General features: G+C 40.4%; 1 protein-coding gene across 14 annotated transcripts in view; it reads left to right on the top strand.

Annotated features, from left to right (window-relative positions):
* The window catches only part of TENM4 (teneurin transmembrane protein 4), a 1,400,276-nt gene that overhangs the window by 1,346,592 nt on the left and 27,888 nt on the right, over positions 1 to 25,796 (top strand). For 11 of the 14 annotated variants that reach the window (XM_056561274.1, XM_056561279.1, XM_056561280.1 and 8 more), the window contains 7 exons: positions 2,885 to 3,004; positions 4,743 to 5,004; positions 8,879 to 9,146; positions 9,638 to 9,781; positions 12,019 to 12,268; positions 13,297 to 13,317; positions 22,135 to 22,367. In XM_056561274.1, coding sequence (XP_056417249.1) covers positions 2,885 to 3,004; positions 4,743 to 5,004; positions 8,879 to 9,146; positions 9,638 to 9,781; positions 12,019 to 12,268; positions 13,297 to 13,317; positions 22,135 to 22,367 — 1,298 coding nt within the window. The remainder of the gene's footprint in view (positions 1 to 2,884; positions 3,005 to 4,742; positions 5,005 to 8,878; positions 9,147 to 9,637; positions 9,782 to 12,018; positions 12,269 to 13,296; positions 13,318 to 22,134; positions 22,368 to 25,796) is intronic. The other 3 variants (XM_056561286.1, XM_056561275.1, XM_056561278.1) reach the window with 1 other exon arrangement.

Here is a 25,796-nt window from a genome sequence, read left to right as displayed (position 1 = left end):
AGGCACACTGGTCCTACGGGAGTCCTTTTATGCCTAAACAAAAATCTTTCTTCAAGGACCTTTGTCCGCAAACACGTTTGACATTCCGTTTTTCATCCCTTTTGCTGAGTTTTTCATCGTTTATATAATCTGAGCCTCCTTTATATCAGTGCGATCTGAGATATCTGCTCGGCCAGGATTCGGCTTCTTTTACAGACTCTGTAAATAATGCAAAACTCAACCCTCCTCAGGGAGAGGCGGGAAGACTCCAGCGCTGAGCCGTCCCAGATGACATGCTGAATTATTCTGCGTTTTTCCGAATAGAGCACTAGATCTGGATCTGACAAGGAGGGGGGGAGGGGGGCTGGGATTACATAATTCAATTCTATCTGCAATTTATAGAGCTGCTCGAGTTACAAATTATAGGAACGGTATTAATTCTGTACTGGCGGTAAACACTATGATGCTACACGCTGTGTGCAAGAATATAACTACTACAATACTGCTACTTATGTACAAGAATATCACTACTATAATACACCTCCCTATATACAAGAATATCACTACTATAATACTGCCTCCTATATACAAGAATATAACTACTATAATACTGCTCCTATATACAAGAATATAACTACTATAATACTGCTCCTATGTACAAGAATATAACTACTATAATACTGCTCCTATATACAAGAATATAACTACTATAATACTGCTCCTATATACAAGAATATAATTTCTATAATACTGCTCCTATATACAAGAATATAACTACTATAATACTGCTCCTATATACAAGAATATAACTACTATAATACTGTCTCCTATATACAAGAATATAACTACTATAATACTGCTCCTATATACAAGAATATAACTACTATAATACTGCTCCTATATATAATAATATAACCACTATAATTATGTCCCCTATATACAAGAATATAACTACTATAATGCTGCCTCCTATATACAAGAATATAACTACTATAATACTTCTCCTATATACAAGAATATAACTACTATTATACTGCCCCTATATACAAGAATATAACTACTATAATACTGCTCCTATATACAAGAATATAACTACTATAATACTGCTCCTATATACAAGAATATAACTACTATAATACTGCTCCTATATACAAGAATATAACTACTATAATACTTCTCCTATATACAAGAATGTAACTACTATTATACTGCCCCTATATACAAGAATATAACTACTATAATACTGCTCCTATATACCAGAATATAACTACTATAATACTGCTCCTATATACCAGAATATAACTACTATAATACTGCTCCTATATACCAGAATATAACTACTATAATACTGCTCCTATATACAAGAATATAACTACTATAATACTGCTCCTATATACAAGAATATAACTACTATAATACTTCTCCTATATACAAGAATATAACTACTATTATACTGCTCCTATATACAAGAATATAACTACTATAATACTGCTCCTATATACCAGAATATAACTACTATAATACTGCTCCTATATACCAGAATATAACTACTATTATACTGCCCCTATATACAAGAATATAACTACTATAATACTGCTCCTATATACAAGAATATAACTACTATAATACTGCTCCTATATACAAGAATATAACTACTATAATACTGCTCCTATATATAAGAATACAACTACTATAATACTGCTCCTATATACAAGAATATAACTACTATAATACTGCTCCTATGTATAAGAATATAACTATTATAATACTGCTCCTATATACAAGAATATAACTACTATAATACTGCCTCCTATATACAAGAATATAACTACTATAATACTGCCCCTATATACAAGAATATAACTGCTATAATACTGCCCCTATATACAAGAATATAACTACTATAATACTGCTCCTATATACAAGAATATAACTACTATAATACTGCTCCTATATACAAGAATATAACTACTATAATGCTGCTCCTATATACAAGAATATAACTACTATAATGCTGCTCCTATATACAAGAATTAAACTACAATAATACTGTCTCCTATATACAAGAATATAACTACTATAATACTGCTCCTATGTATAAGAATATAACTATTATAATACTGCTCCTATATACAAGAATATAACTACTATAATACTGCCTCCTATATACAAGAATATAACTACTATAATACTGCTCCTATGTACAAGAATATAACTACTATAATACTGCTCCTATATACAAGAATATAACTACTATAATACTGCTCCTATATACAAGAATATAACTACTATAATGCTGCTCCTATATACAAGAATATAACTACTATAATACTGCTCCTATATACAAGAATATAACTACTATAATACTGCTCCTATATACAAGAATATAACTACTATAATACTGCTCCTATATACAAGAATATAACTACTATAATGCTGCTCCTATATACAAGAATATAACTACTATAATGCTGCTCCTATATACAAGAATTAAACTACAATAATACTGTCTCCTATATACAAGAATATAACTACTATAATACTGCTCCTATGTATAAGAATATAACTATTATAATACTGCTCCTATATACAAGAATATAACTACTATAATACTGCCTCCTATATACAAGAATATAACTACTATAATACTGCTCCTATGTACAAGAATATAACTACTATAATACTGCTCCTATATACAAGAATATAACTACTATAATACTGCTCCTATATACAAGAATATAACTACTATAATGCTGCTCCTATATACAAGAATTAAACTACAATAATACTGTCTCCTATATAACTATTATAATACTGCCCCCTGTACAAACATATGAATACTGTACTAGCAGTCACTTTTTGTATTTTTATAATCATGTACCTTTTCACTCCTATTCTCTTGCAGTCACGTGTGTGTTATACGTGGTCAGGTGATGACATCAGATGGGACCCCGCTAGTCGGTGTGAACGTCAGCTTTGTCAATGCTCCTCTTCTGGGATACACCATCAGCAGACAGGACGGCAGGTAACAATAACTACAGTATGAAAAGAAAATGACGAAATGAACATGTACATTTTTTTTTTTTTTTACTTACGCCCTCAACCTACTACTTCCACCACCTCCATACCAAGGAGCCAGTTAGCCAGTTAGTTAATTTTGTTTTATAACCAGGCGGGTCCTGGCGTCATGAGAGGGCTGGGACGACCCCTGCAGCGCGCACACAGCGTTCGGTACTAAATGTTCCGAATGCAGCCGGAACACTGGCCAGTGGAGTACCCCTTTAGAACTTTAGTTGCAAAAGTGCTCACCCCCTGACGCGTGAATTCTGATCCCTGGCATGAAAAGCCCTAAGCGCCATACTGAAGAGATTTATATCAGTGTTCAACTGAAAACTTGCAGCATTAATGGGAAGGTATACTGGAAACAACATGTAAAGCCGTCACAGACGGAGATTTATGTGACATAGACGAGGTGTACGGAAACATCTGGGAGCAATCATCATAAATAAGTTATCTAGCCATGAATACCTTTATTTGGCGCCCTCGCAGGGATCCTGGCGCAACAAGCCCTATTATATTTGATAATTACCGAGCAGCATTTATAGCATCAATTCATTGGGGTTTGGTTATTTTTATTTTTTAATTATTATAATTTTTTTTATTTTTTGTAGCAGCTGATTACATATATTAGATTATGTAACCGTGATCTGAGATAATTGAGTGCGATGTGTCATTATCCCGCTAATTGTATTGTCAGACAGATCGCGGCAGGTAGGAGTCATTAGCGGAGACAAAGTAGACTATCTGTGTAGGTTTTTGGTTTTGTTTTGTTTTTAAAGCGTTTTTGTTTAAATTAATTTAAATCCTTTTTTTTTTTTTTTTTTTTTTTTTATTAAATGAACTCAAACAATATTTAAAGTTTAATTTAGTATAATCAAAATTAAATTTACCTATTTAATTGAAAGTAATTGATTCTAAATTCCATGATACGTTTTAATATAATTGAATCATTCAAATTTGATTTGAATTATTTTAATGACTTTTAGTTTATATATTTTTTATTCTAATTAAATTTTTTTCCAGTAAACAACTTTTAATTATTTATTTTCAAGTGTAATTTATTTTTTTTAATGTACTTTTTTTTTACATAGAGTATAGAACAGTGATACGATTGAGTGAGAAGGGTCATTATACTGCTAATTGTATTGTCAGACAGATTGTGGCAGGTAGGAGTTATTGTGTAATTTGCATACATAAATACAGGCAAGGTTTTGTTTTTATTATTATTATTTTTTTTAGTGTTTTATTAGTGTAATGATATTTAAATTGAATATTTTTTATCAAGTTTTAAATAAAATTGACTTTAGTTTTCACATTAATTTATATTTAATATTGGGATTGTAATATAATTTAATATTTAATATTCGCACCTAGGTGCTTAGTCGTAGACTTGGAGTCTACAACTAAGTACCTAGGTTCGAAACGCGTCAGCAACTATCTCTGTATGTGACCATTGTCCAAGCTTTGGTTTTACCTGCAACCTTGGGTTCATGTATGCCTATTAAGTCAAAGGCAGGACCGGCGCGACTGTGCACAGGTGGATTGGTGGATTGCAGCACGAGTGAACGGTACAACATTTGAAATTTTGGATTATTTAATATCAAATTTAATGATTTTTAATTGATACTTTTTGATAAAATTTGATGCTTAACTTTTGTTTCAGTAAACCACAATTATTTGTGTTTGTTTATAAACATTCACAGCTTTGATCTTGTAACCAATGGCGGCATCTCCATCACCTTACGGTTTGAGCGGGCGCCGTTTATCACGCAAGAACACACCCTCTGGTTGCCATGGGACCGTTTCTTCGTCATGGAAACGATCACAATGAGACTTGAAGAGAATGAGATTGCCAGCTGTGACCTGAGCAACTTTGCCCGACCGAATCCTGTTCTCTCCCCTGCCCCATTAACAGCGTTTGCCAGTTCGTGCTCAGAGAAGGGACCGATTGTACCTGAAATACAGGTAAGTGGTTGGCGGTGAATAACATCGGAAATGGGTATGCTGCAGTTTTACTAGAAATAGTGAACTGGCGTAATTTTTCTGGAATACAGTAACTTTGCATTACGTTCATTTTCCTACATGTTTTGCTTTATTTGTTCTTAAAATGTCTTCCCTGTTGTGTTCAGCCCAATGTATTCTCTGGTGTACATCCTTCAACAGACTTCCTGTTCCTGTTGACACTCTAGTCAGGAATTCAGCTAACTCTCTCCCATTATGCTTTCACGTAGTGGGAGGGAGACAAAGTTGTCTGAATTCCCAGATAGTGTCCTGTACACAGGAAAAGGAAGTCCTGTGTACAGTAAACTCTAGTGTCCTGTACACCAACATATACACCAGACAGGACGTTGGGAGTTTACTGTACACAGGACTTCCTATTCCTGCGTACAGGACACTATCTGGGAATTCAGACAACTTTGTCTCCCTCCCACCATGTGAAAGCATAATGGGAGAGAGTTAGCTGAATTCCTGACTAGAGTGTCCACAGGAACAGGAAGTCTGTTGAAGGATGTATACCAGAGAGGATATTGGGCTGAAGACCACAGAGCAGTCTGCATGAAAAGCAGAAGGAAATAATGAAAGACCGTGGAAAGGTAGCAAAATAACTTTGTTTACTAAAATATGTTCATACAGTATATTAGACATTGGACAACCTCTAAAAGGGCTGCATGAACGATCCAATAATTATTCATACAACCGAGCTACACAATTGATCAAGAGATCTGTGCTCCTCCCATTGGCCTGTATAAAAAGGGTCTTGAACCTTTTAATCTGTCAGTTTGTTGATAGACACAACCATGATAGCTCTTTCCAGAAAAGATTTAGAGGGATAATCCAGCAATAGCAAAACAAAGCTAATTTCTTCCAAGAACAGCACCACACCTGTCCGCAGGTTGTATGTGGTATTACATCTTGGCTCCATCCACTTCAATGGAAGTGAGCTGCAAAACCACTTTACATCTTTTGTGTCACTTTACCCCATGTGTGTGCAATAATGTCCAACCTTTGAAAACATTTAAGAACAATAGGTGGGGGGATGTGGGTTAACCAACTGGGGGCAGAGCCAGCAGGTTTCCAATCATTTTATTATTGGGAAAGGCAGAAGATAGAATTTGTCAAATTCTAGACTAAACTTCTGCTCATAGAAGTGCAAATATTGTTCAGAGGACCTGAAAGTTCTCTAGTCCTGTCACATTCAAGGCTACATACAACTCAAAGGCTAGTTTACGTCTGCGTTGAAAACTTCATTTGGGGTGTAGTTTTGCAACAGCTGACGGCACAATGGATGAGAAACACTGCTGTAGACTAAAAAAAGGGGTGGTTTAATACAGGAGGCAGCACTGTGTACATACAGTTGCAGCACAGCAAAGAAGGGGTTTCACTTAGCACTAAACTGCTGCTGATGTGAAAAAGAGGACTTAGTAAGCCCCACCCATTTTCTGTGTTCTGTTTTGCTCTGTCTGTTACTAGAGACAGAATTTTCCTAACAGGCAGTGGACACAGCAGATTGATTCGGAAAGAGTGGCCTAAGGTTTGGTCCTTTGTGCTTTCGGAGCAGTCTTAAAGGGACAGGCAGGTTTGCAATAGGTGACGAGCGTTGCATTTGCCATCTTCTTTAAGTTTTGCAGAGGATGCTGAGCTTGGTGCAGCCACCTGCTTTAATGGCCACCATTTGTTCAATTAGCTCCAGAGATCTTGAAGGCGAGCAAAGTCGTCTTAATGATGAAATCGAGGACTTCCAGCCTCATGAACAATGTTTACATATCAGCCGGGATAAATGGCCCTGTCAGGGTGATGGAAGACTTCACCGAGGAGAAAATTAAAGCGTACTTTACATGCGCGCCATTGTTTACCGCCTCAGGAAATCAGCCATATTGCTTCACTTGCAGATTTTTTGTTATACTGCCTTTAACCCCAATTTATACAACAAGACTAGCTTAAAGTGTCCGAACGTCCTTCAGAGCGGCGGTTCCCAATGCGGGAAAAGTGGACGGAGCCTTGAGCAGGGGGGGTCAATAAGCAAAGGCAACAAATTACAGTGATTTTTTATGGTCTTGGTTCAGTGTTATAACTTAACCCCTTAATATCCCCTGACATACATGTTAATGGGGTATTCCAGGAAAAACTTTTTTTTTATATCAACTGGCTCCAGAAAGTTAAACAGATTTGTAAATTACTTCTATTAAAAAATCTTAATCCTTTCAATAATTATCAGCTGCTGAAGTTGTTATTCTTTTCTGTCTGGCAACAGTGCTCTCTGCTGACATCTCTGCTTGTCTCAGGAACTGCACAGAGTAGAAGAGGTTTGCTATGGGGATTTGCTTCTAAACTGGGCGGTTCCTGAGACACGTGTCATCAGAGAGCACTTAGACAGAAAAGAACAACTCCACTTCATCAGCTCATAAGTACTGAAAGAATTACGATTTTTTAATAGAAGTAATTTACAAATCTGTTTATCTTTCTGGAGCCAGTTGATGTATAAAAATTTTTTTTTTTCTGGAATACCCCTTTAATGTTAATTTATTATTATTATTATTTTTTGCTTATATAGTATAGCAGGAGCAGTATACAGCAAAGTAGAAACACGGCAGCACTCCAGTAGTAAAGTGAATGGTGGCTTTATTTACACCAAAACATACAGCGACGTTTTGGCCATCTCACGTGGATGGCCACGTGAAGTGTCTGAAACGTCGCTGTATGTTTTGGTGTAAATAAAGCCACCATTCACTTTACTACTGGAGTGCTGCCGTGTTTCTACTTTGCTGCTATTCAGAGGGACCTGGGGCCAGGATCCAACCACAGCTTGCACTCACCTACTTGCAACTAGTGTGCCGCTCCATCTGCTGTGTTATTTAGGAGCAGTATACAGATAGAGCTGGAGTGGAAGTATATAACTACTATAGATGCTGATCTCATAGAGATAGCAGCAGTATACAGATAAAGCTGGAGGGGAAGTGTATAACTACTATAGATCCTGATCTCATAGAGATGACAGCAGCAGTATACAGATAGAGCTGTGAGGAAAGATCTATAACTACTGTATATCCTGATCCCATAGAGATAGCAGCAATATAGAGATCTGGGTGGGGAGGGGGGTTTTAGGAGCTAGTAGAGGGGATCTGATAGGTGGTGATTAGAGATGAGCGAACTTACAGTAAATTCGATTTGTCACGAACTTCTCGGCTCGGCGGTTGCTGACTTTTCCTGCATCAATTAGTTCAGCTTTCAGGTGCTCCGGTGGGCTGGAAAAGGTGGATACAGACCTAGGAAAGAGTCTCCTAGGACTGTATCCACCTTTTCCAGCCCACCGGAGCACCGGAAAGCTGAACTAATTTATGCAGGAAAAGTCATCAACCGCCGAGCCGAGAAGTTCGTGACAAATCGAATTTACTGTAAGTTCGCTCATCTCTAGTGGTGATGTTATGTTTTGGTCCTAAGGAAGTCAGCTGACCCAGGTTTGACATCCTGACTCACGTTTAGCGCAGTAACATATCTTTTTTTTTAGTTAGATTGGTGTTCACATGACTCAGTTACAGTAATGAAACACATGTATGCAGCTGTACTGGAATAAAACAAATGGTGCTGTAGGACTAACCTTCAGTGCTTCTTTAAGGATGGATGGAGCATTTCTTCCTATGACCTTTTTTTGTGTATGCGTCAGTCCCCAATGCACTTCCAGCATTCTAATCATTAACCAGGAAGATCAGGATGAATGTTCCTATAGGTCCAGCCTAAGTAGAAGTAAGCTTTAGACTGTTCTATAGTGCAAAATGGGCAATGCTTGCCATATTGATTTATTATTATTATTATTTTTATCATCTTGTTTTATTTGTTTTAGGCCTTACAAGAAGAGATTAAAATCCCCGGAAGCAAAATCAAACTGAACTATTTGAGCACACGGAACGCGGGTTACAAGTCCGTCCTGAGGATCAGCCTGACTCACCCCACCATCCCATTCAACCTCATGAAGGTCCACTTGATGGTGGCCGTCGAAGGTCGTCTCTTCAGAAAGTGGTTTGCCGCCGCCCCGGACCTCTCCTACTTCTTCATTTGGGACAAGACGGACGTGTACAGTCAGAAGGTCTACGGCTTGTCTGAAGCTTTCGGTAACTTTTTATTTTGTGCATTATCCTTTAAAGGGGTACTCCGGCGCTTAGACATCTTATCCCCTGTCCGCAGGAAGGGGGCGTTCTGTCCACGCATGATGCGGCGGCCGACACGCCCCCGCCATGTATCCTATAGAGCAGTGGTCTTCAACCTGCGGACCTCCAGATGTTGCAAAACTACAACTCCCAGCATGCCCGGACAGCCGTTGGCTGTCCGGGCATGCTGGGAGTTGTAGTTTTGCAACATCTGGAGGTCCGCAGGTTGAAGACCGCTGCTATAGAGAAACATAGAGGGGGCGTGTCTGCTGCGGCTTCCTGCACACTGCCGCGACCCCCCCCCCCCAGCAGTCGGACCCCCCCCCCCCTGCGTTCTATAACTTATCCCCGAAGTTATATTCCTATATTCCACTACAGTACTCCTTTAACCCTTTATATTTCACAGCTGACCGATCCCCGTTGCACCTGGATTTATTTCTGTCTCCCCCCTCTAGTGTCTGTAGGATATGAGTATGAATCCTGCCCCGACCTCATCCTGTGGGAGAAGAGGACGGCCATATTACAGGGCTACGAGATCGAGGCATCCAAGCTGGGGGGATGGTCTCTGGACAAACATCACGCGCTCAATATACAGACCGGTGAGTCATGTGACATGTCACGGTGTTTATCCAATTGGAAAACTCTATGGCTGATAATCGGAAACCATGCAACATATATATGTATATGTATATATATATATATATATATATGTTTTGTGGTGTCCCGGTACCGTTTCCTATCCGGTACCTTTTATCATGGGTCCCCTTAGCCAGAGTCCCTAGGATGTCGGGGTCCCCATTGTCTAGTTCACCCCTAGTCACCTCTCATCCAGATAGTTATTGCTCCAATAGCCTACTTAGGAAGCATGTAAATGTTATATAAATGCCTATAAATAGTTAATTACCTGTCTATAGCGTAGCAGGACCTGCGGGTCACGTGGTTAAGTGAACTCTATGGTATTTATGCTTTAAGACCTTTGGAGGTCCTTGTGACGTAGTCAATCCCATCACACTGTGTAACAGTGAGTGACAGATGTTCGGAACAATCAGATTAGCCCCGCCCCTGCCCATATAAGGGAGCGGCGGCCATGTTCTCGTTCCCTTGTTCCTGCGCAGCCAGACAGTAAGGATCTCTCTTTCGCTCTTGTTCCTGTGCAAGCAAGCAAGAAGCATCTGCGCTGCTGAGATCTGTGAGTCTAGGCCTGAACCTTGCGGCGACGGCCGATAACTTCTAATTTCTGAGTGTATCAATCTCTAAGCACTCTGCAGGATCACCGGACCTTATCTATCCCCTAAATCCGGACGGATCTGCAATAATTACCCTAAATTCAGAGACTTTAATTTATTTCAAGGTCCGCAACAATTGTCAGTCATTGAGCTGTATAAAGACTGTATTCCTGAGACTGTCATTGTTCATTGGATGTACCGCAAGCACTTTAAGTGTAGCTCCCACCATCCTTTTTTTTTTTTTTTCCCTATGCCTATTGCCCTTCTTTCCCTAACCCCCTCCCTGCCTTAAATTTTTTTAAACTATTTTAGAAATGCCTTTTTGTATGTCTGGTAGTGTGCTCACTTTCCAGGCAGACTTCCCCAGCAAGCACCACGTCACTGATGCCTGCTGGGGCCGGCACTTTCGCCCTTAGTTCACCTATACAGGGTGCCTCCAGCTGTTTTACCACTACAACTACCTGCTTGCCCTGACATCTATCGGCTGTCAGGGCATGCTGGGAGTTGTAGTGGTGAAACAACTGGAGGCATCCACTAACCCCCCCCCGCTGAAAGCAATACATGCGGCACTAACCCCCGCCCGCTCCGCTAAAATCCCCCCACCCCAAGCAGACATACCCAAGTGCTGTGCTGAGTCCTTCCTGAGGCAGCAGCAGCGGCATATGCCGGGAGACGGGGCCGGTGTGTGAGGCCAGGGAGCCAATGCGCTCTCAGCGCTTGCTCCCTGCCTGTCTGATTGACAGGCAGGGAGCGAGCGCAGGCTGAATGAAAAGGACCGATGCCCAGCCGCATCAGTCCTTTTTCAGCCGTGACGTCACGCCAGGCTGCAGCCGGCCACTAGGAGGGAGACCCCTAGTGGCCAGTTTTCAAACGTAAATTACACCATATTAATAAAAAAAAATAATTATGAAACTATATTAGAGATATGTTGTAGTACATAAGTACTACAACATATCAAAAAAAAAAAAAAGTTGGTGACAGTGCCCATTTAAGTAAAGTTTACTCAAGTTCAAGTTCAAGTACATTATGGACCTTCAGTCATTTCATTACATGCACCTGTCGTTTCTGGGAAGGGCGGCGATAGGCCGGAGGATTACCTCAGCATACTAGCCCTCAGCCTGGGGTCACGAACTATAGGGTTAACATTAACCCCTCATCTACCAAAACAATACCCCCACTACCAACACCCCCCCCCAAGGGCTACCACATTTTATATACGGTAAATTTATATATGTGTGTGTGTATATATATATATAAGCTATGGTTGGGCCCTGGTCCTCGGGCCCTAATTGGATACAGCAAACAGGTAAACGCAGCAGCACTCCGAAGTAGTGAAAAATAGTGACTTTATCACCAAAATGAATTGCGACGTTTCAACCACCTCTCGTGGCCGTCCTCAAGCACACGTGCTTGAGGACGGCCACGAGAGGTGGTTGAAACGTCGCAATTCATTTTGGTGATAAATAAAGTCACTATTTTTCACTACTCCGGAGTGCTGCTGCGTTTACCTATTTGATATATATATATATATATATATATATATATATATAGTGTAATTAAACAGTATACTATATGTAACAATAGTAACACTTTATTCTTGATGGGATCAGGTATCCTGCACAAAGGCAACGGAGAAAACCAGTTCATCTCCCAACAGCCGGCTGTGATCGGGAGCACCATGGGCAATGGGCGCCGCCGTAGCATCTCCTGTCCTAGCTGTAATGGTTTAGCAGATGGTAACAAACTCTTGGCACCAGTTGCCCTAACTTGTGGTCCTGATGGAAGCCTCTACGTTGGAGACTTTAACTACATCCGAAGAATCTTCCCTTCCGGCAATGTCACCAACATCCTGGAGCTGAGGTATTTCTAGCAGATCGGCAATTGAAATTTCGGTGCCATATTGGAGTATATAAACACTAGAGGGCACTAGAGCAGAGAGCCGCTAAAAAAAAAACACATCTACTTTGGGTACTCCTCTGGAAAACATTTTTTTTTTTTAAATCGACTGGTGCCAGAAAGTTAAACAGATTTGTAAATGACTTCTATTTAAAAAAATCTTTCCTTCCAGTACTTATCAGCTGCTGTATTCCCCAGAGGAAGTTCTTTTCTTTTTCAATTTCCTTTCTGTCTGACCTCTCTGCTGACACCTCTGTCCATGTCAGGAACTGTCCAGTGTAGGAACAAATCCTCATAGCAAACCTATCCTGCTCGGTACAGTTCCTTAAATGGACAGAGGTGTCAGCAGAGAGGACTGTGGTCAGACAGAAAGGAAATTCAAAAAGAAAAGAACTTCCTGTGGAGCATACAGCAGCTAAGTACTGGAAGGATTAAGATTTTTAAATAAAAATAATTTATAAATCTGTTTAACTTTCTGGCACCAGTTGATTTAAAAAAAAAAATGTTTTCCAGGGGAGTACCCCTTTAACTGGACACCATGTAATACCACATTTTACCTGTAGTGGCCACTGCAGGGAAAATGTAAAGTTGGTCACAGCTTTCCCAAATATCACCTGATCGTTGGAAGAGGCTTTGGAAACTTCAAACAACCCGAAATATTGGCCATGATGGAAATTGAACCCCTATATAGGTATACACAGCAGAGAGAAGCTCCGCAATCCCAAACTGTGGACCTACAGATGTTGCCAAACTACAATTCCCAGCATGCCCGGACAGCCGTTGACTGTCCGGGCATGCTGGGAATTGTAGTTTTGCAACATCTGGAGGTCCACTGTTTAAAGACCACTGCCCTAGGGCCTTGTGATTGGGAAAATCTCAGAAATTTTGACTAAAAACTCCCCATCTCTCTGTTACTTTAACCTCTACATTTCCTAACGTCTCCTTTTTTACTAACACTTTCCTTTCTCTCTGCCTTTCTTGTCTTCTCTCAGAAATAAAGATTTCAGACACAGGTAAGAGCTCCTCGCCTCCATGTGCTGTCATATGTACGGCCTTTTGCATGGGACATTGCGTCAGCTTATTTATCGCCAATTACATTTTTTTTTTTGTTCTTAAAGGGGGATTCCACTTTGTAATATGCTTTTTTTTATTTTTATTTTTTTTATTATTTTTATTATTATTATCATTATTTTAACACTCATCCATAGAAAGGGTCCTAAATGGTCATGATTCGTGAATATGGCTTGGGCCATTTGACAGCGCTAAGTGGTCCCCAATGGACAACACAACTATCAATTTTCTATCTCTATGACCGTTGACCTCCTCTTTCCTGTTTGCCCTTTTGGACCAACCCCCTTGAAGGTGCCCTTTTAGGGTAGCCCATTATAGTGCAGAGATGCTCTTGCTGTGGAGTTACTGGTACCCACTGATTTTCTGTAGGTTCTGGGGGTCCCCTAGTGATCGGCTTATCTCCCAAAGGATCTTACAAACCAGAAAGCCCCTTTTAAGATGGAATTCCCCTTAAAGGAAATATGCCACGTTGAAAAATTTGTCCAGTCTGTGGGCAGCAGGTTATAGGTCGCGAAGAGCTGAGCGGATTGATATACATATTTGTGCGAAAAGATTCAAAATAACCAGTGATTTATGCATCTAAATCTTTGCTCATTCTTAGGAGTCCAGTGGGTGGTGCTAATCAGTGATTGGCAGTTATTTTTGTGTGCAGTTAAAGGGGTACTCCCGTGAAAAACTTTTTTTTTTTTTTTTTTTTTTTATCCACTGGTGCCAGAAAGTTAAACAGATTTGTAAATTACTTCTATTAAAAAATATTTACCCTTCCAGTACTTTTTATAGGCTGTATACTACAGAGGAAATGCTTTACTTTTTAGATTTTTCTGATGTCATGACCACAGTGCTCTATGCTGACCTCTGCTGTCCATTTTAGGAACTGTCCAGAGCAGGAGAAAATCCCCATAGCAAACATATGCTTCTCAGGACAGTTCCTACAATGGACAGCAGAGGTCAGCAGAGAGCACTGTGGTCATGACATCAGAAAAATCTAAAAAGTAAAGCATTTCCTCTGTAGTATATAGCCCCTAAAATTACTGGAAGGATTAAGATTTTTTAATAGAAGTAATTTATAAATCTGTTTAACTTTCTGGCACCAGTTGATTGAAAAAAAAAAAAAAGTTTTCCACGGGAGTGCCCCTTTAAGGCTGTTAATCACTGGGTAAGTCCACCCTTTGGAAGCCTAAGAATGAGGTTTAGATTAATAAATTGCTAAAGAGGAGTCCTACCCAGTGATTGACAGTTATTTTGTATGCAGAGAAAGCTGTCAATCACTGATTAGCTCCACCCCCTGGACTCCTAAGAACAAGTAAAAATTTAGATGAATAAGTTACTGGTTATACTGAATCATTTTCCACAAATATGAATATCAATCCGCTCAGCTCGTCCTGCTCTATAACATGCTGCCTACAGACTAGATGACATTTTTAACCTGACAGGTTCCTAGTCTCTGCACAACTTCCCCCCCATATGACTCATATGATCACAGCTTCAGCATCTATGAACCCACGCCCCCTACTGGTCAGATTAATAGTAAAACAATCAAATTCTAGCTCTTATCTAAGGATCTTTTTTTTCTCCCACGTATAATTGACGTACAGACCTCTCGCGGTTTATACGGCAGTCATTTTTCAGCATAATGTGCCTTTAAATGGGAATCTAATGGTTTTGCTTAGATTGAGCCTGGCACCGTTAATCAGTGACAGAGATTGTGATCCATCCATCTTGGCGTGGCCACCGTTGGTACGAGCTTGGCTTCTTCATGCCGTCATGCTATGGGGAAGATGGATCGGCGGAACATGTCACCCGGGTTCCTCATTGCTGAAATCTTCAGTTCAGGACGCGGACTGCTTGGCTAATTGCCTGGCTCGTCTTGGTACATACAGTACGGCGTGATGGATGGCGGCTCCCTTCCATTCCTTGCCAGAAATGAGCGGAGATATTCCAGTCTTTCCAGCGATTGTGTCTTTCATGGATAATTAGCTCCGGCGCAGTTTATTCTAGGAGTAATTTCTGATGTAATATTTCCTGCCCGCCAGTCTGTGAGAATCCACCAATCATGATTAGAGGAGCGGACGGCGCCATCACTCTCCCCGCCGCTAATTACTGACATTTTATTGAAAGGATTTCCCCCATCACCATGAAACAGAAAAGGGGGTCACTCCATCATTCACTGTTTACAAGATTTTCCGCTTGCTGTCAGGGAATGGAAACATTTGTATTCAGAGGCAGAGAACTATGGTCTTATTTTGCTCACAAAGCTCTGGGTTTGTGTTCAGTGTAGGGCAATGGTGGGAATGGTGCCCTCCTGCCCCTTAAAGAGATTATGCAATCCTATGCACTCCAAAAAAAAGTGTGCAGCCTCATAGCCCTCCAAGAATCTGTGGAGCCCTATGACCTCTAAAAACAGTGCAGCCCACTGCTATCCAAGAAACTATATTTTCCCATGTCCTCCAAGAAACTGTATTGTCCCATGTCCTCCAATAATCTGTATAGCCCCATGTCCTCCAATAATCTGTATAGCCCCATGTCCTCCAATAATCTGTAAAGCCCCATGTCCTCCAATAATCTGTATAGCCCCATGTCCTCCAATAATCTGTATAGCCCCATGTCCTCCAATAATCTGTATAGCCCCATGTCCTCCAATAATCTGTAAAGCCCCATGTCCTCCAATAATCTGTATAGCCCCATGTCCTCCAATAATCTGTATAGCCCCATGTCCTCCAATAATGTGTATAGCCCCATGTCCTCCAATAATGTGTATAGCCCCATGTCCTCCAATAATCTGTATAGCCCCATGTCCTCCAATAATCTGTATAGCCCCATGTCCTCCAATAATGTGTATAGCCCCATGTCCTCCAATAATCTGTATTGTCCCATGTCCTCCAAGAAACTGTATAGCCCCATGTCCTCCAATAATCTGTAAAGCCCCATGTCCTCCAATAATGTGTATAGCCCCATGTCCTCCAAGAAACTGTATTGTCCCATGTCCTCCAAGAAACTGTATTGTCCCATGTCCTCCAATAATCTGTAAAGCCCCATGTCCTCCAATAATCTGTATAGCCCCATGTCCTCCAATAATGTGTATAGCCCCATGTCCTCCAAGAAACTGTATTGTCCCATGTCCTCCAAGAATCTGTATAGCCCCATGTCCTCCAATAATCTGTATAGCCCCATGTCCTCCAAGAAACTGTATTGTCCCATGTCCTCCAATAATCTGTAAAGCCCCATGTCCTCCAATAATGTGTATAGCCCCATGTCCTCCAAGAATCTGTATAGCCCCATGTCCTCCAAGAATCTGTAAAGCCCCATGTCCTCCAATAATCTGTAAAGCCCCATGTCCTCCAATAATGTGTATAGCCCCATGTCCTCCAATAATCTGTATAGCCCCATGTCCTCCAAGAATCTGTATAGCCCCATGTCCTCCAATAATGTGTATAGCCCCATGTCCTCCAATAATGTGTATAGCCCCATGTCCTCCAATAATCTGTATAGCCCCATGCCCTCCAATAATCTGTATAGCCCCATGTCCTCCAATAATCTGTATAGCCCCATGTCCTCCAATAATCTGTATAGCCCCATGTCCTCCAATAATGTGTATAGCCCCATGTCCTCCAATAATGTGTATAGCCCCATGTCCTCCAAGAATCTGTATAGCCCCATGTCCTCCAAGAAACTGTATTGTCCCATGTCCTCCAAGAAACTGTATTGTCCCATGTCCTCCAAGAAACTGTATTGTCCCATGTCCTCCAATAATCTGTAAAGCCCCATGTCCTCCAATAATCTGTATAGCCCCATGTCCTCCAATAATCTGTATAGCCCCATGTCCTCCAATAATCTGTATAGCCCCATGTCCTCCAATAATGTGTATAGCCCCATGTCCTCCAAGAAACTGTATAGCCCCATGTCCTCCAAGAAACTGTATAGCCCCATGTCCTCCAAGAATCTGTATAGCCCCATGTCCTCCAAGAATCTGTATAGCCCCATGTCCTCCAATAATGTGTATAGCCCCATGTCCTCCAAGAATATGTATAGCCCCATGTCCTCCAAGAATCTGTATAGCCCCATGTCCTCCAAGAATCTGTATAGCCCCATGTCCTCCAATAATGTGTATAGCCCCATGTCCTCCAATAATGTGTATAGCCCCATGTCCTCCAAGAATCTGTATAGCCCCATGTCCTCCAATAATCTGTATAGCCCCATGTCCTCCAATAATGTGTATAGCCCCATGTCCTCCAAGAATCTGTATAGCCCCATGTCCTCCAAGAAACTGTATAGCCCCATGTCCTCCAATAATGTGTATAGCCCCATGTCCTCCAATAATGTGTATAGTCCCATGTCCTCCAAGAAACTGCATAGCCCCATGTCCTCCAAGAAACTGTATAGCCCCATGTCCTCCAAGAATCTGTATAGCCCCATGTCCTCCAAGAATCTGTATAGCCCCATGTCCTCCAAGAATCTGTATAGCCCCATGTCCTCCAATAATGTGTATAGCCCCATGTCCTCCAAGAATCTGTATAGCCCCATGTCCTCCAATAATCTGTATAGCCCCATGTCCTCCAAGAATCTGTATAGCCCCATGTCCTCCAAGAATCTGTATAGCCCCATGTCCTCCAATAAACTGTATAGCCCCATGTCCTCCAAGAAACTGTGGAGCTTTATTGGCTCTCTAATAAAACATGCCCTCCAAGAAGCTGTAGAGCCCTATACCCTCCAAGAAGCTGTACAACCCAATACCCTCCTCCAAGAAACTGTAGAGCCTCATTGGTTCTCCAATAAATCTTTAGAGGCCCATACTTGCAAAGAACCTGTGCAACCCCATACCTTCCTCCAAGAAGCTGTACAGCCTCATACCCTCCTCCAAGAAACTGTGCAGCCCCATACCCTCCTCCAAAAAACTGTGCGGCCCCATACCCTCCTCCAAAAAACTGTGCGGCCCCATACCATCCTCCAAAAAACTGTGCGGCCCCATACCCTCCTCCAATAAATTGTGCAGCCTCATACCCTCCTCCAAGAAACTGTGCAGCCCCATACCCTCCTCCAAAAAACTGTGCGGCCCCATACCCTCCTCCAAGAAACTGTGCAGCCCCATACCCTTCTCCAAGAAATTGTGCAGCCCCATACCCTCCTCCAAGAAATTGTGCAGCCCCATACCCTCCTCCAAGAAATTGTGCAGCCCCATACCCTTCTCCAAGAAATTGTGCAGCCCCATACCCTCCTCTAATAAACAGTGGAGCCCCATACCCTTCTCCAAGAAGCTGTGCAGCCCCATACCCTCCTCCAAGAAATTGTGCAGCCTCATACCCTCCTCTAAAAAACAGTACAGCCCTATCTCCTCCAAGAAACTGTTCAACCCCATATCCTCCTCAAAGAAACTGTCCTGCCCCATACCCTCCTCCGAGAAACTGTGCAGACCCAGGACGCTAAAAGAAAAACATGGAGCGCCACGCTTCTTAAGAAACTGCACAGATTCATGCCCTTCATTTAACTGCACAGCCCTATACCCCACCTTGAAACTTTCAGCCCTACACCCACCAATAAACTTTGCAGCTTCCATGCCCTCCATGACGCTCCTTAGCACCATGCTTTCCAATGAACTGCACAACCCTATCCCCCTAAAGTAATTACTTAAAGTTGGGCAGTCATTCGGGATGCTAGCCATCGTCTGACCTCTTATGTCACATCAGATAGGGGGACAGGGGGCGCAGGACTTTTCTCTTAAGTGCGGAGTGTTAGTACAATTCCGGTGTTCTACATATTACAGCAGCCAGAACTTGGGATTTTAGCTTCTCCCACCTCACACTGTCTCTCCTGTTTACTTCCTAATCTCCGCTCTATGGGAGGATTGTAGGCAGACATATCGGGGTTAATTGCAGAGCTCCAGGCAGGGTATTCAGAGCACGGAGCAGCATAAATTTGCCCCCTAATGGAGCACAACGTGCGTTACAAATGGGGGATGTAAATGAGCCGGATCCCACGATCACTCACCTTCTCCAGATATTTCCATGTCTGCAGAATGAGAATCGGGAAGTCACCATTGTCCTAAACATTGCACAGAAACAGGCGGATAAGGATTATCACATTCAGTATACAGGCAACATACAGGAGGAGCAGTATTATAGTAGTTATATTCTTGTATATAGGAGCAGTATTATAGTAGTTATATTCTTGTATATAGGAGCAGTATTATAGTATTTATATTCTTGTATATAGGAGCAGTATTATAGTAATTATATTCTTGTACACAGGAGCAGTATTATAGTAGTTATATTCTTGTATATAGGAGCAGTATTATAGTAATTATATTCTTGTACATAGGAGCGGTATTATAGTAGTTATATTCTTGTATATAGGAGCAGTATTATAGTAGTTATATTCTTGTATATAGGAGCAGTATTATAGTAGTTATATTCTTGTATATAGGAGCAGTATTATAGTAGTTATATTCTTGTATATAGGAGCAGTATTATAGTAGTTATATTCTTGTATATAAGAGCAGTATTATAGTAGTTATATTCTTGTATATAGGAGCAGTATTATAGTAATTATATTCTTGTACATAGGAGCAGTATTATAGTAGTTATATTCTTGTATATAGGATCAGTATTATAGTAATTATATTCTTGTACATAGGAGCGGTATTATAGTAGTTATATTCTTGTATATAGGAGGCAGTATTATAGTAGTTATATTCTTGTATATAGGAGCAGTATTATAGTAGTTATATTCTTGTATATAGGAGGCAGTATTATAGTAGTTATATTCTTGTATATAGGATGCAGTATTATAGTAGTTATATTCTTGTATATAGGAGCAGTATTATAGTAGTTATATTCTTGTATATAGGAGCAGTATTATAGTAGTTATATTCTTGTATATAGGAGACAGTATAATAGTAATTATATTCTTGTACATAGGAGCGGTATTATAGTAGTTATATTCTTGTATATAGGAGGCAGTATTATAGTAGTTATATTCTTGTATATAGGATGCAGTATTATAGTAGTTATATTCTTGTATATAGGAGCAGTATTATAGTAGTTATATTCTTGTATATAGGGGCAGTATTATAGTAGTTATATTCTTGTATATAGGAGCAGTATTATAGTAGTTATATTCTTTTATATAGGGGCAGTATTATAGTAGTTATATTCTTGTATATAGGAGCAGTATTATAGTAGTTATATTCTTGTATATAGGAGCAGTATTATAGTAGTTATATTCTTGTATATAGGAGCAGTATTATAGTAGTTATATTCTTGTATATGGGAGCAGTATTATAGTAGTTATATTCTTGTATATAGGAGCAGTATTATAGTAGTTATATTCTTGTATATAGGAGCAGTATTATAGTAGTTATATTCTTGTATATAGGAGGCAGTATTATAGTAGTTATATTCTTGTATATAGGAGGCAGTATTATAGTAGTTATATTCTTGTATATAGGAGGCAGTATTATAGTAGTTATATTCTTGTATATAGAAGCAGTATTATAGTAGTTGTATTCTTGTATATAGGAGCAGTTTTATAGTAGTTATATTCTTGTATATAGGAGCAGTATTATAGTAGTTATATTCTTGTATATAGGAGCAGTATTATAATAGTTATATTCTTGTATATAGGAGCAGTATTATAGTAGTTATATTCTTGTATATAGGGGCAGCATTATAGTAATATTCTTGTATATAGGAGCAGTATTATAGTAGTTATATTCTTGTATATAGGAGCAGTATTATAATAGTTATATTCTTGTATATAGGGGCAGTATTATAGTAATATTCTTGTATATAGGAGCAGTATTATAGTAGTTATATTCTTGTATATAGGGGCAGTATTATAGTAGTTATATTCTTGTATATAGGAGCAGTATTATAGTAGTTATATTCTTGTATATAGGAGCAGTATTATAGTAGTTATATTCTTGTATATAGGAGCAGTATTATAGTAGTTATATTCTTGTATATAGGAGCAGTATTATAGTAGATATATTCTTGTATATAGGAGGCAGTATTATAGTAGTTATATTCTTGTATATAGGAGGCAGTATTATAGTAGTTATATTCTTGTATATTGGAGGCAGTATTATAGTAGTTGTATTCTTGTATATAGGAGGCAGTATTATAGTAGTTATATTCTTGTATATAGGAGCAGTATTCTAGTAGTTATATTCTTGTATATTGGAGGCAGTATTATAGTAGTTGTATTCTTGTATATAGGAGGCAGTATTATATATTCTTGTAACTATACAATTGTTTCATTGATTGTTAATATCAGATGTGGCTGTAATAACCCTTTAACTCCTACATCGTTCTAGTGAATATTTTGTTACTCTTTCGTAACTGGTATCCAGACAAGGTTTTGAAGGCACAAGAATAAAAAGTCTTGGCTTCGAATTTAAGGTTCCCAAGGAGGAGGAAAGTTTATGGGTTCAACCTTTTCTAAGCAGACACCTTCAGATTTAACATGTTGGCATGTTCGGGAATTTCTTTGAGTAGTCTTGTGGGATTTATCAGGCTGGCTTTAGATGCTAGGTCTGTTGACTGCTTTGCATTGTGCTGTTGAATATGGTGTTATGTTTAGTCCCACATGGAATTTAATTCTGTGTTTTTTTATTTTACCCTTCATTGTCTTTTTCTCTATGTTGTTGATTTAGAAGCACAGTTGGCATTTTGCCTTCTTAATATCATCTCTTGACCTTGTATCTTCCTCAATGTTCCGGAGCTCTAATATGACCATCTTCCTTTATTTCCTTTCATTAATTCCAGCCACAGCCCTGCCCATAAATATTACTTGGCTACAGACCCAGTCACCGGCGCCATCCTGTTGTCCGACACCAACAGCCGACGGGTGTACAAGATAAAGTCAACCACAGTTATGAAGGACGTCGTGAAGAATTCAGAAGTGGTGGCAGGAACTGGAGACCAATGTTTACCTTTTGACGACACACGTTGTGGCGATGGTGGGAAGGCCATTGAAGCTTCTCTTAACAACCCTAGAGGTAAAACCAATTTATATTAAAAACCATGAAAAATGTATGGCTTATTCTCGAGAGATGGGTTTGTCTTAAATGGCCACTGTCATTTGTAAAAACCTTTGACAAGTCCTATAGACATGACAAAAGTTTTGATCGGCGGGGTCTGAGTATTCAGACCTCCACCGATCAGGAGAACGAGCCGGGAGAAGCTTTTGCTAAGCCCTTTCTCTCTCGGCTCTGCGTCATGTGATTGAGACAAACTCACCATGTAATCTATGAGTGTACATGAGTAGTACATACAAACATTGAGACTATAGGGACTGTGTTTTTAATCACCTTATTACTCACTCACCCTATATTATTGTTTAGTGTATAATAAAAGTTATGTTTTAATTTGACACTTGATATGAGAAGGATCCATTAACCCTTAATTGTTGTACCACTGTCTTGATCATGTGACACAAAAATAGGGAGAGGAGCACGAGGCAGCACAGACTTCTCCCGACTCCTCCTTATCAGCGGAGGTCTAAACACTTGGATCCCCGCCAGTCAAATTTTGTCGCTAGGACATGTCAAAAGTTTTTACAAATGACAAGTACTCTTTAAATCATGGTCATTACTAACTGTAACATCCTGTAGTCTCTGCAGTCTCTGTATACCTCAGGCTCTCTCCAGCCACTACTTTCTTTACCCTCTCCATAGAGTTCTGTGGACAACCTTTAACCTGATCCCTCTGATAGATCTAATAGTCTGTCTTGGACATGAGCTGAGTTTATCAGAGAGTAAAGGGTAGAAGACAACTTTTTTAAAGATTTTAAGAAACTTTCTATTTGCTTGTACTATCGATTTATGCAAACAAATTTAGGAATTAAGATCCAGTAATCGCTATTTTTGAACACAGGAACACATAAAGCAAATTGTCCTGAAGAAGGATCTAGCTTTATTTTATGAAATTTACCAAAAATGCTTTTGTTTCTATATCACAAGCTATGGACAGGGCCAGGAGGATTTATTTCACTTGTTTTAGTCCCTTTCTTTCCCTTTCACCACAAAATGCTAGGAGGCCTAGATTAACATACAAAAAAGATGTACTTAACGCACCGTAAACCGAAAAAAAAGAAAGAAAAAAAAACTCCTGGGAAAGCTGCCTTCAATCAGCCCCAAACCACAAGTGACTTTTAAATCAAGCCATATGAAACCTCAGCCCCATTTCCATAATTTAATTGTAATCCGCGTCCACGGTGAAATGTCTCCGCCATATGTAGAATTACACGTTGCAAATTTTTATTTCCAAAGGGAATCATTTTCAGGAAAAGTTATCTGCACGTCTTTGTCATCGCACTGAACCGTGAACCAGACCCGGAGCCAAGGTTTTGTGGATTAAGGAACTTGATATCACGGAACCCTGTACCATGATGCAGTGCGGGGCCCTTAATAGAGCGCTGGCCCTTGTAAATTTATAAATCTAATTATCACATTATTTCAAGGGCCGGATTGGAGGCAAATGGGTCCCCTAATGCGTTCTAAAGCTGTCAGTGGTAAAGCGACTTGCGGGGAGAGTTTTGTACTTTTTATAGCCGGAATTGGCAAATCCTTTTCCAGCCATATAACATCTGCTTTGTAGGATCGCAAATTAGGGCACCGAAGGATTACACAGCCATGTTGGAGTTTGCATAGAATAGTTTAAAGGATTGTAGAATAGTTATAGTGCATTGTGCTTCATTTTACCGACCTAATGAGCGGTGCCGTGTACAAAAATGACGCAACAGAAAGACATCTTCATTGTTCTGCAAGCTGGTGTTAGAATCTTAAAGTGAACCCATCCCCGAGGAGCCTACCCAAAGCTATGACCTCCTGGTAGACATCCAGCTGATCCAGCGCAGTTGTCTCCAACCTGCATCTCTCCAGTGGTTGCAAAACTGCAACTCCCATCATGCATGACGGCAGTTGTGGTTTTGCAACAGCTGGGAATCAGCAGTTTGGAGAATGTTCAGGTACTGGGTCCAAATAGCTCTACATTCATCTCCAGCCTGACTTAAAGGGGTCTTCCAGGCAAAAACATTTTATCCCCTATCCAAAGGATAGGGCATAAGATGTCTGATCGTGGGGGGCCCACTGCTGGGACCCCCCGCAATCTCCCTGCAGCACCCGCACCCAGAGGTTTCCGAAACTAGAGACGCAGCCCTGAATAGAATGCGGGTGCTGCAGGGAGATCGCGAGGGTCCCAGCAGCGGGCCCCCCGCGATCAGACATCTTATCCCCTATGCTTTGGATAAGATGTTTCTGCCCTGAATACCCTTTTAAGATTTCTAAAGTGAACTTGTTATTTGGAAGACTACTCAGAACTATAGACATCCTGGTAGATAATATCTTATCCCCTATACAAAGGATAGGGGATAAGATGTCTGATCGCGGGGGTCTGATCAGATCTCCACGATCAGACATCTTATCCCTTATCCTTTGGATAGGGGATAAGATGTCTAGGGGCGGAGGACCCCTTTAAGGCTCCTTGCACACTACGGAATATCGCCCTCAGAAATTCCAGGCGTACATTGCACATCCAGCAGGTGCCACCAAAAAGAATCAATGTTAGGACCACTCGGACATGTACCGCCCCAGTGACAGTACAGTAATGCATTTCTACGAATCCAAAATTTTTATTTCAGCGGTGTGTACGGTGCAGAAGAAATTCACTGAAGACAATGGGAGGCTGCTGCACCAGAATGTCCACCTCGAATTTCTCTGGGCGGATATTCCATACTGTGCACTGTGCAGCTCTATCGAAACGGTCGCCATCAGATGCAAAACTACAGCTCCTATCATTACGGGAGTTGTAGTTTTGCAACTGGTTAGAAACGAATTATCTACTGGGTCTACTTATTGATCTCTAGTCTGGCATTAGACTCTTAAAGTGAACTTCTCCCTTAGCAGGCTACTCAAAACCATGGAGATCTCAGTATATTATTTTCAGGGCCTATTCACACTTCAAAAATACCGGAGCAGCAGCCTCCCATTGTCTACAATGGGATACTGCTGCAACATGCACACTGCAGAAATTCAAATTGTAGACCCTGCCGAATGAATAGATATATCCATTTTTGGCAGAATTCTGTGCTAATGCATTGCTGTCAATGGTTAAGGTGCATTTCCACATGGTCCTAGCGCTGAGGGATTTTGGTGACGCCCACTGGTGACAGAATCTCTGTGTGTGAATGGGTCCTAAGAGGTCATCTAATCTCAAACCTGTGGTTTTCCAGTGGATGCTGAACTTCAACTCTCATCGTGCTCTGACAGCCTGTGGCTTGAATTAAAGAGAGTTCTATTCATGGGTGGACAGAAAGATGGAAAAGCAACCCCTCCTGTAAGCCAGGGCTCTATTCTCTGCACTGCCTATGGGTGAGGGTGGTGCCGTCTATGCAGAGGCATCTGCAAAATAATGTTGAACTCGGGAGC

This window comes from Hyla sarda, chromosome 2, assembly GCF_029499605.1.
Source record: "Hyla sarda isolate aHylSar1 chromosome 2, aHylSar1.hap1, whole genome shotgun sequence".
Classification (NCBI taxonomy): Eukaryota; Metazoa; Chordata; class Amphibia; order Anura; family Hylidae; genus Hyla; species Hyla sarda.
The sequence above is the reverse complement of the archived record's forward strand: the minus strand, read 5'-3'. Positions and strand labels throughout refer to the sequence as shown.